The sequence below is a fragment of the Ranitomeya variabilis genome, chromosome 1, assembly GCF_051348905.1.
Source record: "Ranitomeya variabilis isolate aRanVar5 chromosome 1, aRanVar5.hap1, whole genome shotgun sequence".
Lineage (NCBI taxonomy): Eukaryota > Metazoa > Chordata > Amphibia > Anura > Dendrobatidae > Ranitomeya > Ranitomeya variabilis.
Genome location: NC_135232.1, coordinates 93313334 through 93327861, shown reverse-complemented (window position 1 = coordinate 93327861; position 14528 = coordinate 93313334). Strand labels below are relative to the sequence as shown.

The following is a 14528-nucleotide window of genomic DNA, read 5'->3' as shown; positions in this document are numbered from 1 at the left end:
AATTAAAAAAATTCAGAATTAAAAGAATTAAAAAACTCATGAAATAGGCCTGGACAGAAATGATGGTACCCCATAAAATAATGTGACAAAGGGAACATGTTAAATCAAGGTGTGTCCACTAACTAGCATCACAGGTGGACACAATCTTGGAATCAGTGAGTGGGCCTGTATATAGGGCTACTGTTACGGAACTGCAACACAGAACTAGGATAGAAGGGGGAAATCTGACCCTGCACTGAGACAAGGCTGATACCCTACGATGGAGTGGGCGCCCATTCCTTGCGAATAGACCCACCGACGATCCTAGGTTAATCTCAAGCAAAGACCTATAGATAGGGGGAAGGAGGCCCCTAAAAGATCTAAGGACTGGGTATAAAAACAGGTCACCTCCTAATAGAAAACACAGAGAAGGCTGCAGAAACCAACAGAAAACAGAAACTAACGATAGCAGAAGCGGGGGTCCCAGAACTGCACAAAATCAAACACAGAAAGCAATCAAAGCACCGAGCCAGAACTCTAGTGGATTAACACTGTTGTCCAGCAAGGACTGGGAGGCAGGTGCTGGGTAATAAAGGGTGATACAATCCCCTGACCTAAGGCAACCCAGCACCAGGGAAAAAGACCAGCAGCCAGAAAACCAGCGGATGGTCAAAAACAAAACAGATTCTAACAGCTACAGATACTCACTGTGCTGTTTAGTGACATGGTGTGTATCACACTCAACATGGACCAGAGGAAGCGAAGGAAAGAGTTGTCTCGGGAGATTAGAAAGAAAATCATAGACAAACATGATAAAGGTAAAAGTTATAAGACCATCTCTAAGCAGCTTGATGTTCCTGTGACTACAGTCGCACATATTATTCAGAAATTTAAGATCCATGGGACTGAGCCAACCTCCCTGGACGTGGCCGCAGTAGGAAAATTAATGACAAATCAACAACACGAATGGTAACAAAAGAGCCTGGAAAAACTTCTAAACAGATAAAAGGTGAACTTCAAGCTCAAGGAACATCAGTGTCAGATAGCACCATCCGTCGTTTTATGAGCCAAAGTGGACTTCATGGGAGACGACCAAGGAGGACACCATTGTTGAAAAAAATCTTTAAAAATCCAGACTGGAATTTGCCAAACTACATGTTGACAAGCCACAAAGCTTCTGGGAGAATGTCCTATTGACGGATGAGACAAAAATGGATCTTTTTGGCAAGGCACATCAGGTCTATGTTCACAGTCGGAAAAATTAAGTATATCAAGAAAAGAACACTGTCCCTACTGTGGAACATGGAGGAGGTTCTGTTATGTTCTGGGGCTGCTTTGCTGCATCTGGCATAGGGTGTCTAGAATCTGTGCAGGGTACAATGAAATCTCAAGACTATCAAGGGATTCTAAAGAGAAATGTGCTGCCCAGTATCAGAAAGCTTGGACTATTCTGAAGTGGCCTTCTATGAGCCGGGACCTAAATACTATTGAGCATCTTTGGAAAGAGCTGCAACATGCTGTCTGGAAAGGCAACATTCAAACATGAGACAACTGGAGCAGTTGCTCTTGAGGAGTGGGCCAAAATACCTGTCGAGAGGTGCAGAAGTCTCATTGACAGTTAGTGGAATCATTTGATTGCAGTGATTGCCTCAAAAGGTTGTGCAACAAAATATTAAGTTAAGGGTACCATCATTTCTGTCCAGGCCTATTCCATGAGTTTTATATATTTTTTTAATTCTGTGGAAGCATGGTTGAAAAGCAATGTCTGTTCATTTTCATAGATTTTTTATTTATTATTACTTTTGTCAGATTTAAGTTATTTCTGTGACCATTGTGGGTTTTTCTGTCATTAAACGAGGGGTAACGACAATTTTGACCACGTGTGTACATGTATATATATATTAACATTTTGTTACATGTTCTCATTGTCAGATGCGGTGCCACACATCTATCTTAATTTTTGTGCCAATTTCTCTCTGCAATTGGCTTTTGTATATGGAAATGAAAAAAGTAATATTTGAATATAATATATTCCATTGTATTATGGTAAAGGGATCTAGGTTGTTGTTTAGCTTTTTGAGGTAGCTTTAATATTTCTGTATGGGACACATTTTGGCTTTTAATGCCATTAGTAAGAACCAGAGTGTTTGGAACTTATTGGTGAAGAGGCTATACTCAGTCACGGTTTGTTTGCACTGTGTTTTTAAAGGGAATTTGTCACCAGGTTTTTGCCACCTAGTCATAGAGCAGCATAATGAGACAAGACACCCTGATTCCAGCGATGTGTCACTTACTGGGCTGCTCAGTATAGTTTTGATAAAATCACAGTTTTATCAGCAGGATTATCATTAAATATGTCCATGAGCTCTGTATAACTCCGCTCATACCACTGATTGGCTGCTTTCTGCCTATACACAATGTACACAGAAAGCTGCCAATCAATGGTGTGAAAGGGGTTGTAGAAAGCTCAGCATTCAGAGAACTGGTAGATCTGATAAAACTGTGATTTTATCAAAATGACAGCAAGCAGTCCAGTAAGTGACACATCGCTGGAACCAAGGTCTCTGTCCCTATATCATGCTGCTCTCAGATGGGATAGCGAAAATCTAATGACAGATTCTCTTTAAAGGATTTTCCATACTTTATTGAAGCGCTGTAGTCCCATTCTTTAATGTGTTCTGCACCTGTATACTGACAGGATCCTTTTCACTTAACATGTAGAAAGGCGGATACAGATCAGAGAACAAGAAATTAAACCAACTACAGATTTTTTTTCTAAATATGGTTAGTAACATATTCCTCTCTTGTGCTGGGGGTTTGCCACAATGTAAGAGTTTGCAGAACAACTCTTCAGTCTTAAAAATATGATGCAGGCAAGGATGGGGCTCTCCAAGTCCCTTTTGTGAATGGAGAGGATAACTCTGTTCCATAGAAGTGAATGGATTGTTGGTTGTACATGTGTAATCCAGCTATATACACTCTGGTGGGTTCCACTCATCAGATCCCCAGTAATTATACATTTATAACTTACCCTGTGTATTAAGTAACAAATCCCCTTTAAGCAATTTGTGATAGTGATAGATCACTACTGGAATAAAAGAGGCAATGTCCTGGGTGTGGAGTTCGATTCACAATGCTTGATGGACGTGTTGTCCTTTATAACCCGCTTATACAGTATGAAAACAGAAAATCAACAGTAACGAGTTACCTTTCCGCTGGTGCTGAAGGGAGCCTAAAAGACACATGGATTTCAGCATTTCAGTTGTATACATTTCTAGGCAGCACTGCAACTGAATATAAAGCCTGCAGATCTCAGGGTGGATCTCCCCATCTTCTGGCCTACAAAGGAAAAACATGAAAAAATAAAGTACAGTCACCCGCAGAGTCATTCATACATCTGGGCTGGGAGTGCAGACACCGAAGCCGCGAGCATGCAGCCGGTCACCACCGAGGGCGGATGAGTCTCAGCTGTGCAGTTATGAATGGCGGGAAGGTTTCTACAGATAAGCTCAATGTTCTACGGTGTTCTCTCTTTTTTAAAAAAAATTCTTTTAAAATATGAGGTTTTTATGGCATTTTACAAGTCCTACAGAGAAAGCTAAGGGAACACGGAGTTAAACACAGATGCTTAAAGGAATTTCCCACTAATGTACCGTAAGTAGTAAGGGGTGGTTAGTGGCTTCCCCCTTACGAAAATGGTGATGGTAGAAGAAATCACTTCTCTTTGGCACAATAGTGGCACAGTACACCTGATGGTTAGGCTACGTTCACACGTTGTTGTTTTTTTGGCTGCTTTTTTATGCAAATATTAAGCGGCGTTTTACAGTATCGGCAAAAGCTGTTCAGAGTTAAGAAATCTCACACACACATTGTTTTTTTTTCCTGATTTGGAAAACTGCTGCGTTTTTACAATACTGTAGTATGTCACTTCTTGCAGCGTTTTTTAACCCATAGAAAGCAATGAGTAAGTGCCAAAAAGCAGCAAAAAGCGCAGGTATCTGGTTTCGCTGTGGTTTTGGTGCCAAAACCTAAGGAAGTTGTATCATCTTTTATTGATGCACTAAACTTTATCAGCGTGCAAAAGAGACAATAAAAACACAGCAAATACAAAGCAAAAATGCAGCAAAAAATCATCAAAACCTGCTTTTTTGAAGCTGCCTCTTTACTGGCAAGAAAGCAGGTTTTGACTGCGGAAAAATAACGAAGCGAAAACACAATGTATGAACAAAGCCTTACAGTCCCCATTTATAGCACAATATGCTTGCTGGTTGCAGTACACTTTTGGTGGCACAATACGCTTAGTAGATGCCTGTAGTAGAAAACATATAAACCTTGAGGACACTTTTGAGTGATCTTTTACTGCGCGCAGGGACCATGCAATACTCCACCATCCTGGAAGGGTCACTGATCAATACGAGGTTTACAGTTGGACCAATTACAGATTCCTTGCCTGGTCATCTGCATCTCTGACAACTGCACATGGCCTTAGTACAGTATTTTAGGCCATCAGGGCATCCAGCTCTCACCACACACTTTTACAGATGCCATTAGTAACACAGCCCTTTGCTCCCACACACTACAACCATTTCTAGACACACACAACCTCTGGCTTCTTCCAGTGTTGTTTCCAATGATTTCTTTATTTTTCTGCAACAACTTACTCTTGGCAACTACTCACAAGCTCTCCATCACTCACAGGCATCTCTCAACTAAATGGTTTGCCCCTCGGGGGCTGGACTGAGACCTTCATTTTGAACACTGTCAGAGGAGGTCTCTCTAGGACATCATAGAATGTTAGAGTTGGAAGGGACCTCCGGGGTCATTGTGTCCAACCCCCTGCTCAATGCAGGATTCACTAAACCATCTCAGACAGATGTCTGTCCAGCCTCTGTTTGAAGACTTCCATTGAAGGAGAACTCGCCACCTCTCGTAGTAGCCTGTTCCACTCATTCATCACCCTCACTGTCAAAGAGTTTTTTTGAATATCTAATCTGTATCTCCTCCCTTTCAGTTTCATTCCATTGCTCCTTGTGTTTCCATGTGCAAATGAGAATAAGGATGATCCCTCTACACTGTGACATCCCTTCAGATAATTGTAGACAGCTATTAAGTCTCCTCTTAGCCTTCTTTCTTGCAAGCTAAACATTCCCAGATCCTTTAACCGTTCCTTGTAGGAGATACTTTGCAGTCCGCTCACCATCCTGGTCGCTCTTCTCTGAACTTTCTCCAGTTTGTTGATGTCTTTTTTAGTGCCCAAAACTGGACACCTTATTTCAGATGAGGTCTGACCAAGGAGGAGTAGAGGGCAACAATAACTTCACGTGATCTAGACTGTATGCTTTTCTTAATACATCCTAGAACCGTGTTTGCCTTTTTTGCTTCACACTGTTGTATAATCTCACTCACATGGTGCCAAACATGGTTCTTTACCTACACCAGTGACATTTTTATGCACTACAACGCTCACCATCACGTCAGTGTGGAGGTAAACTACAACATTTCTTGTTGCCTGACACTTCTTAGCATCCAGAAAACCTTATTCCTGGTGTCAGCTCCTGTATGAGTCAGGTGGCACCGCCACACACACATTCCCAAACTATTTGAGGGAATTGACTCTGAGGAGCACGCAACAATGATAAATATCACCTGCATGGGACTTTATGTTGTGAGTGTGGGTTAAATTAGATTCTCTTAGCTGATTTTTCACCACTGGGAAGTTGAGCTGAGCTTCATGGGCATAAATCAGCTCAGAAGAACAAGGATAAGAGTTATAAACTCTCTTGTCTGAATGTGCTTAATGATGGATTATAAGTTGATTCATTTTGCAGTCAGAAATGGAGTGTGTAACACAAAGGCTATAGAAGTCATATGATGAAAAAGGTTAAATGAAAGTCAATTGAAAAAATGATTTGTAGCCAAAAATGCATATGTAAAGGAATTTCCCCTGAAGGGATATTTTTTAAGAACAGGAGTGTGCTACAAAAACAGCCACATTATTTGTCTTGTGTAGTACGGAATGGTGCATAATATATCTATAACCACTAGGTGGCAGTGCTTACTTTCTAGAGTTTCTCTATGGCAGCCACAACTTTTTAGGCTGCTGCTTTTTGTACTCGGATATTTACTGGTACACAACGTCTCACACATGGATTTTACACATTACCTTCACAGGAATGTATGCGTGTGTGTGTGTGTGTGTTTGTATATATTCATTACTCTGAAAAAGTTTTAGAACGAAGAATAGTTTCAAAAGTAGATATATTAATAATTTATTTTTAGCAATTAACAAAACGCAAAGCGAATGAACAAATCTAAAGAGAGAAATCTAAATCTTAAATTAACAAAACGCAAAGCGAATGAACAAATCTAAAGAGAGAAATCTAAATCTTAAATTAACAAAACGCAAAGCGAATGAACAAATCTAAAGAGAGAAATCTAAATCTTATCACTATTTTTCATGCCCAATCTTCGGCCATCAAAAGATTCAACCTCCAGAGATTTTGTAGAATTGTAATCAGGTGTATGAGTAAGCAATAAAACCAATCGGGTTAATAATGATCATAGGTAGAAACACAATCATTGACAGAAATTGTGCAGGAAACTTTAAACTGGATGAGGAACAGCCAAACTTTGCTACATTGATGAGATTGAGGAAGACAGTTTCATGTCACAGGTCATGCAACATGGCAAGAGTGACCACAGCAACAAGACACAAGGTAGTTATACTGCATCAGCCCAGCAATACAAAGCAGACTGGACTTTCACACTGTGCTGCTCAAACTCTTTTGAAGATGAAAAAAGAAATGGGCAACGTTGAGGAGTGGATCACAGAGGCAGTTGTCGGCCAAGGAAACTCAGTGAAGCAGATGAAAAACACAACATACCTTTATCCCTTTGAAACTGGAAGATGTCCATTGGTAGCATCAATGGCACTGGCAGCAATTAATGGGGCCCAGTTACATGCATCTACTATTTGGAGCATCTATTCTATCTATCTACAGGGTAGGCCATTTATGTGGATACACCTAAATAAAATGGGAATGGTTGGTGATATCAACTTCCTGTTTGTGGCACATTAGTATATGGGAAGTGGAAAAGTTTTCAAGATGGGTGTTGACCATGGCAGCCATTTTGAAGTCGGACATTTTGGATCCAACTTTATAAATGGCCTACCCAGGTGTATCCATATAATTGGCCCACCCTGTTTGTGCCATATATTCTGTGTAGGGTATAACATATAGGGGAGGAGCAGGAGGCAAGAGTCCATGTGTTTGCACCCTTACCTTTTCTTGAATTTGGTTAAATAAATACAACAAAACATTGTTACAGTCTAACAAAACCTTTGACAGGTTGCTAGGCACATACAAACATGTAACATAACATAGATATCTGTATCATAGATACACATTCAGTATTTGGTGAGTTTTTTACCTCAGTATTTGTAAGAGAAAACAAGGAGTGGAACAACCAAAGGAAAAGTATAATAGAAACACGTCACCACTTCTGTATTTATCACCCACTCCTGGTTTTTGCTTACACATACTGAGGTAAAATACTGAGGTAAAATACTGAAAGTGTGAATGAGGCCAAACAGTTGCGGGTGGAGTGGAGCCCGCGGCTGTTAACCTGTTAAATACCACAGTCAATCTCTGACAGAGCATCATTGCACACTCCCATCAGCTCTTCTGTGATGTGATTGCAGGGCGTCGACTGGTTGTGATGACAGCTGGGGGTCTGCTGATGACCCCCGTGCCTGTCATCACGATCCCCCCTGTCAAAGTCAGCCACTAGCTGGCGTTCATAGGAGATTGTGATTTGTGCTATACATAGCAGTGCTAATGCTCTCTTTGTATAGCCCAGGCGATCGGACAATCGCAGCTTAAAGTCCCTGAGGCTGCGTGTCTACGCTCAGGATGGCCGGCGGTATCGCCGCAGCGGCGAAGCTGCTCGGCGCTAAGCCCCGCCCCCTTTCTGGGACGCGATCATGCCGGATGTGTACTGTACACATCCGGGATCATCGCACCCCTCACCATAGGGCCCTGTGATATTACCTGCGGTGACGCAGCGTCGCCGCAGGTAGCACGGACATGCTGCGATCTGAAAAGACGCGCAGCATGTCCGGAGTCGCAGGGCCGCCGCGTGCGGGTTTCCACGCATAGTGGACACAGGATTTCACAAAATCCCCTCCACTATGCTGGAACATCTGGACGCTGCGTGTTTGACGCTGCAGCGTCAATCACGCAGCGTTTACTTACCGTGGACACTCACCCTAATGGTCCTATTAAACACAATAAAAGGCAGAAAAAAGTTTTAAAAAATATGAAAAAGTCACCCCTCCCCTTTTGCCCAATTAAAAAAAAAAAAAAACAGTAAAAAAAATACATATATTTGGTATCGCTGCTTTCATTAAGTCCGATCTATCAAAATATGAAATAAATTAGTCTAATCGGTAACAGCATAATAAAAAAATAAAAAAGCCAAAATTTAATTTTTTGGGCCGCCGCTACATTACAATAAAATGCAATAGGAAGCGATCAAAACATCATATCTACCTTACAATGGTATCAGTAAAAATGACAGCTCAGGGAGCCAAAAATAAACCACCAAGCAGCCACAGATCATGAAAAATGAAAAGGTTACGGGTCTCGAAAAAAGGAGACAAAAGCTATTTTTCGTTTTTGTACAAATTTCCGAATTTGTTTTCACTACTTAAATAAAATAAAAGCTATACGTTTGGTATCTGCGTACTCGTACTCGACACTGGAGAATCATAGTGCCATGTCATTTATATAGTGAACATGGTAAGTTAAAAATAATAAAAAAAAACAATTGTGAAATTGCACTCTTTTTGCAATTTAACCCCTTCACCCCCGGAGCTTTTTTCGTTTTTTCGTTTTTCGCTCCCCTCCTTCCCAGAGCCATAACTTTTTTATTTTTCTGTCAATATGGCCATGTGAGGGCTTATTTTTTGCGGGACGAGATGTACTTTTGTACCATTGGTTTTACCATGCCGTGTAACAGAAAACGGGAAAAAAATTCCAAGTGCGATGAAATTGCAAAAAAAGTGCAATCTCACACTTGTTTTTTGTTTGGCTTTTTTGCTAGGTTCACCAAATGCTAAAACTAACCTGCTAATATGACTGTCCAGGTCATTACGAGTTCATAGACACCAAACATGTCTAGGTTCTCTTTTATGTAAGTGGTAAAAAAAAATTCCAAAGTTTGCTAAAAAAATAAATAAATTGCGCCATTCTCCGATACCAATAGCGTCTCCAATTTTCGTGATCTGGGGTCGGGTGAGGGCTTATTTTTTGCGTGCCAAGCTGGCGTTTTTAATTATTTTGGTGCAGATACGTTCTTTTGATCGCCAGTTATTGCATTTTAATGCAATGTTGCGGCGACCAAAAAACGTAATTTTGGCGTTTTGATTTTTTTCTCGCTACGCCATTTAGCGATCAGGTTAATCCTTTGTTTTTATTGATAGATCGGGCGATTCTGAACGCGGCAATACCAAATATGTGTAGGTTTGATTTTTTTTTTTTTTTATTGTTTAATTTTGATTGGGGCGAAAAGGGGTTGATTTGAACTTTTATATATTTTTTATTTTTTTATATTTTTAAACACTTTTTTTTAATTTTTGGCATGCTTCAATAGCCTCCATAGGAGGCTAGAAGCATGCACTACACGATCGTCTCTGCTACATAGAGGTGAAGCACAGATCACCTCTATGTAGCAGAAATGCAGGGTTGCTTTGAACGCCGACCACAGGGTTGTGTTCAAAGCAATCGGCCATCAACAACCATAGAGGTCTCAAGGAGACCTCTGGTTGTTATGGCAATGCACCGATGACCCCCGATCATGTGACGGGGGTCGGCGATGCGCTAACCTCCGGCCGCGCGGCCGGGAGCGCTAGTTAAATGCCGCTGTCAGCGTTTGACAGCGGCATTTAACTAGTTAATGGGCGCGGGCGGATCGCGATTCCGCTCACGCTCATTGCGGGCACATGTCAGCTGTACAGAACAGCTGACATGTCGCGGCTTTGAGGTGGGCTCACCGCCGGAGCCCACCTCAAAGCGGGGGTTCTGCCAGCTGACGTACTATTCCATCAGCTGGCAGATAGGGGTTAAACACACTTGGAATTTTTTTTCCTGGTTTCCAGTAGACTATCTGGTAGAATGAATGTGTCATTCAAAAGTACATCTTGTCCCACAAAACAAGAACTGCTTTATTGATGGAAAAATACAAAAGTTCTGGCTCTTTTAAGAAAGGGAGGTAAAAGCTAAAAATGGCCAAGGCATGAAGGGGTTAAGCGGAAAGGTCTCATTGTAGCCTAGTTCAATGTGGTCAAGCTTAGCACATTATGGAAATTTGAGTCACAGCAAATATAAGAATAATGGTGCGAGGAAATTGCAACCACAGTTGGCAAATTCAATTTCTCAATGTTGCAGGGAACGACCTCTTAAAGATCTGAATACGTTTTCTGAAACATTCATCTTCAGCTCCTGGGATCTTTCCATAAATATTCTAACGAACTGCTGATCTGAAATATCCATTGAAGTCATTGCCTGTCTTCTTTGCTTAAACACTGAATTCATGAATAATATAGTTTTACAAATATAAAGAAATTACATTTTTCTTCACTGTGAGATACTGTAATGTGGGATGTTACTGATGTGATCAAGGTTATTCAGCTCTTTCCCCCATTGTAAAATAGGTTTATTAGCAAGATGTACAAACTTTCTGCTGGTGAGAGCACACATTCACAAATCAATTGCTGTCTCCTGCACATCTGATGCTATTAATCAGGGCCATTATCAGGACATTACTGTCCTTACTACTGTATGGGGCCCAGTGAGCAGAATCACAGAGGGGCCCGGAGAGGTAAGTATGAAAAACGTATTATTTTTTTTTTTAATAAAATGAATTAAATGAGTGTGCGCGGGAGCAAATAATGATTTATTGAGGCTGGAAAAAAGTCAGCAATCGATGATGTATTGAGGGTGGAGTGGTAGGGGAGAGCTAATGATGAATTGAGGGTGATGAACAGCAAATGATTAATTGAGGCTGGGGGTAGGGAGAGCAAATAATGATGAATTGAGGGTGGATGACAGCAAATGATGATGAATTGAGGGTAGGGGATAGGAGACAGACAGCAAATGATGAATTGAGGATGGGGGAGAGAAAATGTTAAATTGGGGATTGGGAGAGCAAATAATGATGAATTTGGGGTGAGAGAGAGAGCAAATGATGAACTGAAGGTAGGGGAGAGCAAACGATGAATTTAGGGGGGACTTGCTATTGTGCAGGTGGGCATGATGTCGCTTTTTTCTTTTTCTGACATAGTGTAGAAGTTGGGAAAAAATTGGGCAATGCGCTCTTGAAGTATTGATCTAGAAAACTGTGTATTATTTTCTGCAGAGACTAGTCCTGGCTGGAAGAAGTGATGGCGGTCAATGCTGGATGAAGTAGAAAAGCGAAGATGAGGGACTTCAACTAGAGACGTCACTAGTGAGTCAGTGTTACCCATACACTTACACTTACCACAAACTTATGCTATATACAGAGTTTCTGTGTATAAGGTCAATGGTGATCGCTGTATAACCTGTACACTGACACATATACAGAGCTTCTGTATATAATGTCACCTGTGATCACTGTATTTCCTGTACACTGACACTATATACAGAGCTCCTGTCTATGTCACCGGTAATCACTGTATTACCTGTACACTATATACAGATTTCCTGTGTATAAAGTCACTGGTGATCACTGTATTATCAGTACACTATATACAGATATCCTTTGTTTAATGTGACTGGTGATCACTGTATTACCTGTACACTGACACTATATATACAGAACTCGTGTATAATGTGACTGGTGATCACTGTATTACCTGTACACTGACACTATATATACAGAACTCGTGTACAATGTCACTTGTGATCACTGTATTACCTGTACACTGACACTATATACAGAGCTCCTGCGTATAATGTAAGTGGTGATCACTGTATTACCTGTACACTATACACTGAATAATAATCTTTATTTTTATATATTGCCAACATATTCTGCAGGGCTTTACAGTTTGCACACATTATCATAGCTGTCCCTGATGGGACTCACAATCTAAATTTCCTGTCAGTATGTCTTTGGAATGTGGGAGGAAACCGGAGTACCCAGAGGAAACCCACGCACACAGAGGGAGAACATAAAAACTCCTTGCAGATGTTGTCCTTGGTAGGATTTGAACCCAGAACTCCAGCTCTGCTAGGCTGCAATGCTAACCAGTGAGCCACCGTTAATACAGAGCTGCTGTGTATAGTCACACTTATGGTATTACTAGTATTGTGGTTTGCGATTAATCATCAGTATTGTAGTATTCAGTCACTATGTGGTGGCAATATGTGGTCTGGTAATGGTGTGGTGGTATTTGTTCCTTGTATGTGGTATTATTTGGTCACTATGTGGTGCCATTTTAGGGGACTATTTTTTTATTAAATGCATGTATTTTTGGCAAAGAATCATTGTTGCAATTGGGTTTAGTTAAAAATTGTACTCCATTTGACGTCTGTTGCTTTTGTATTGCACTGTCTATTGCTGTCTGCAGAATGAGTTAACTGAGAATCCATCAGTGAGGAAAACTCTTTTATATGTCTCTTTCCGAGTTCCTGTCACCTGATTTATGACCATAGAATACATCAAAGATAAATGTGCATGGAAGCAATGAGACAGAAAAACCCAAACAATGTAACATTTTTAAATTTTTAATAAAAACCCAATAGCAAAATGGATTTTTAGCCCAAAATTAATGCATTAATAAAAAAATTCCCAAATGAGGATAACCCCTTTTAGTGAAGAGATCATTGTCCTGCACAAGGAATCATACAAAAAGATAGCAAAAGCTTTGACTGTTCCTAGATGTACAACTGGAAGCATACTTCACAAATTCAAAAGAGAAAGTTGTCGCTGGGTGCCACCAGATACCTGAGGTGGCAGGGGGTCAAAAACCCTGCAGTGACCTGCAGCAAAAATTGGTGGCAGCAGGCACTGAATTTGCTGAATGTCTCCATGATTGAACTCTCAGACGTACAACTCTTTTCACCAAAAAGCGCAAAAATAGTTGGCTCCAATATGCTCAAAACCCAATAAATAACCCATAGAAGTATTCAGATTCTGTGAAGTGAAGTGATAAAACAATACTGGCATTTTTCAGGGCACATGGATCAGAGCTATGACTGGAGGCAGAGAAATAAAGCATATGCTAAAAAAACACCCTGCCTACAGTGAAGCATGATGATGGCTTAGTGATGTCTACATTGAAGTATGGGGGTGGCTTGGTGATGCCTTCAGTGAAGGAGAGCAGCGGCTCGCTGATGTCTTTAATGAAGCATGGCAGAGACTTAGTGATGCCTAAAGTGAAGCATGGTGGTGGCTCAGTGATGCCTACAGTGAAGCTTGGCAGTGGCTCGCTAATGCCTAGAGTGAAACATAGCTGAGGCTTGGAGATGCTCTGGGGCTGCTTTACTTCCTCTGTTACTGAACAATCTGCAGCGTGTGGAAAAGAAGTAAACTTATAAATGGCAGACAGCACATCCACTTGATTTACAATATGAAATCTACTTTATTAGGGTTCCATTACAAGCTATAAAAAGAGATTCACCACAAGCAACATACTGAAACGTTTCTGGTTTACAACACACCCTTAGTCATAGCCTCTACTATTATTAGTCAGACTATGACTAAGGATACTTTGTACACCAGAAACATGTCTTATTTATGGTGAATGTCTTTTTATATCTTTAAATGGACTAAGGATGTACAACGAGTCCTTAGTCATAGCCTGACTAATAGTAGTAGAGATTATAACTAAGGGTGCAATGTACATCAGAAACGCGTCAGTCTGTTGCTTATGGTCAATGTCTTTTCATATCTTTTAATGTAATCCCAATAAAGTAGGTCCAAAATTTTAAGACAAATTGATGTCCTCTCTGCTCTTTTGAAGTTTATGTTAAAGTGTTAGGAGTTTGCAAAGGGAATGGCACCCACAGATGTGTAAGGCTGCATGAATTAAACAGTGACGTGGTAAAGTCTCATTCAAAGTCCAAGATGGATTCAATCAAGTATCGGGAAATCCTAAGAGAAAAAAAAGGCATCATGCCTTCTGTGACGAAGCTAAAGATTGAGTGTTGTTGCTCCTTCTAATAAGAAAACCTCAAAGTCCACCATCTCTTGGTTTCAAAAGAAGTCTTCTCCTTTGTAAACATCGCTCACCAAGAATTTCTCTCTTTCATCCATTTATTAAAAAATAAATAAAATAATCCACACCAGTCCGCCGTAGTCCAAAAAAATGAAGGCCCCAAGATAATCCCTGTGTTCTTCATCCAGTGTATGAAGCCCCGTTCAGAGAACAATGCTCCATAGACTGGAGCAGCAGTCACTTACGGTACTCGTGCTGTGCTCCGTGAAACCCAGCTCCTGTGATGAGCAGTGATGTCAGTAGACAGCAATGAGCTGTTGTCTGCTTTCCCTTAGCTGGTCATTAA

The 14528-nt window shown here is 40.8% G+C and overlaps 1 protein-coding gene across 2 annotated transcripts in view; it reads right to left on the bottom strand.

The window, feature by feature from the left end:
* RGS7BP (regulator of G protein signaling 7 binding protein) overlaps positions 1–14528 on the bottom strand; it is a 209770-nt gene that overhangs the window by 42297 nt on the left and 152945 nt on the right. For both annotated transcript variants that reach the window (XM_077286122.1, XM_077286131.1), the window contains exon 3: positions 3188–3318. In XM_077286122.1, the coding sequence (XP_077142237.1) occupies positions 3188–3318 (131 nt within the window). The remainder of the gene's footprint in view (positions 1–3187; positions 3319–14528) is intronic.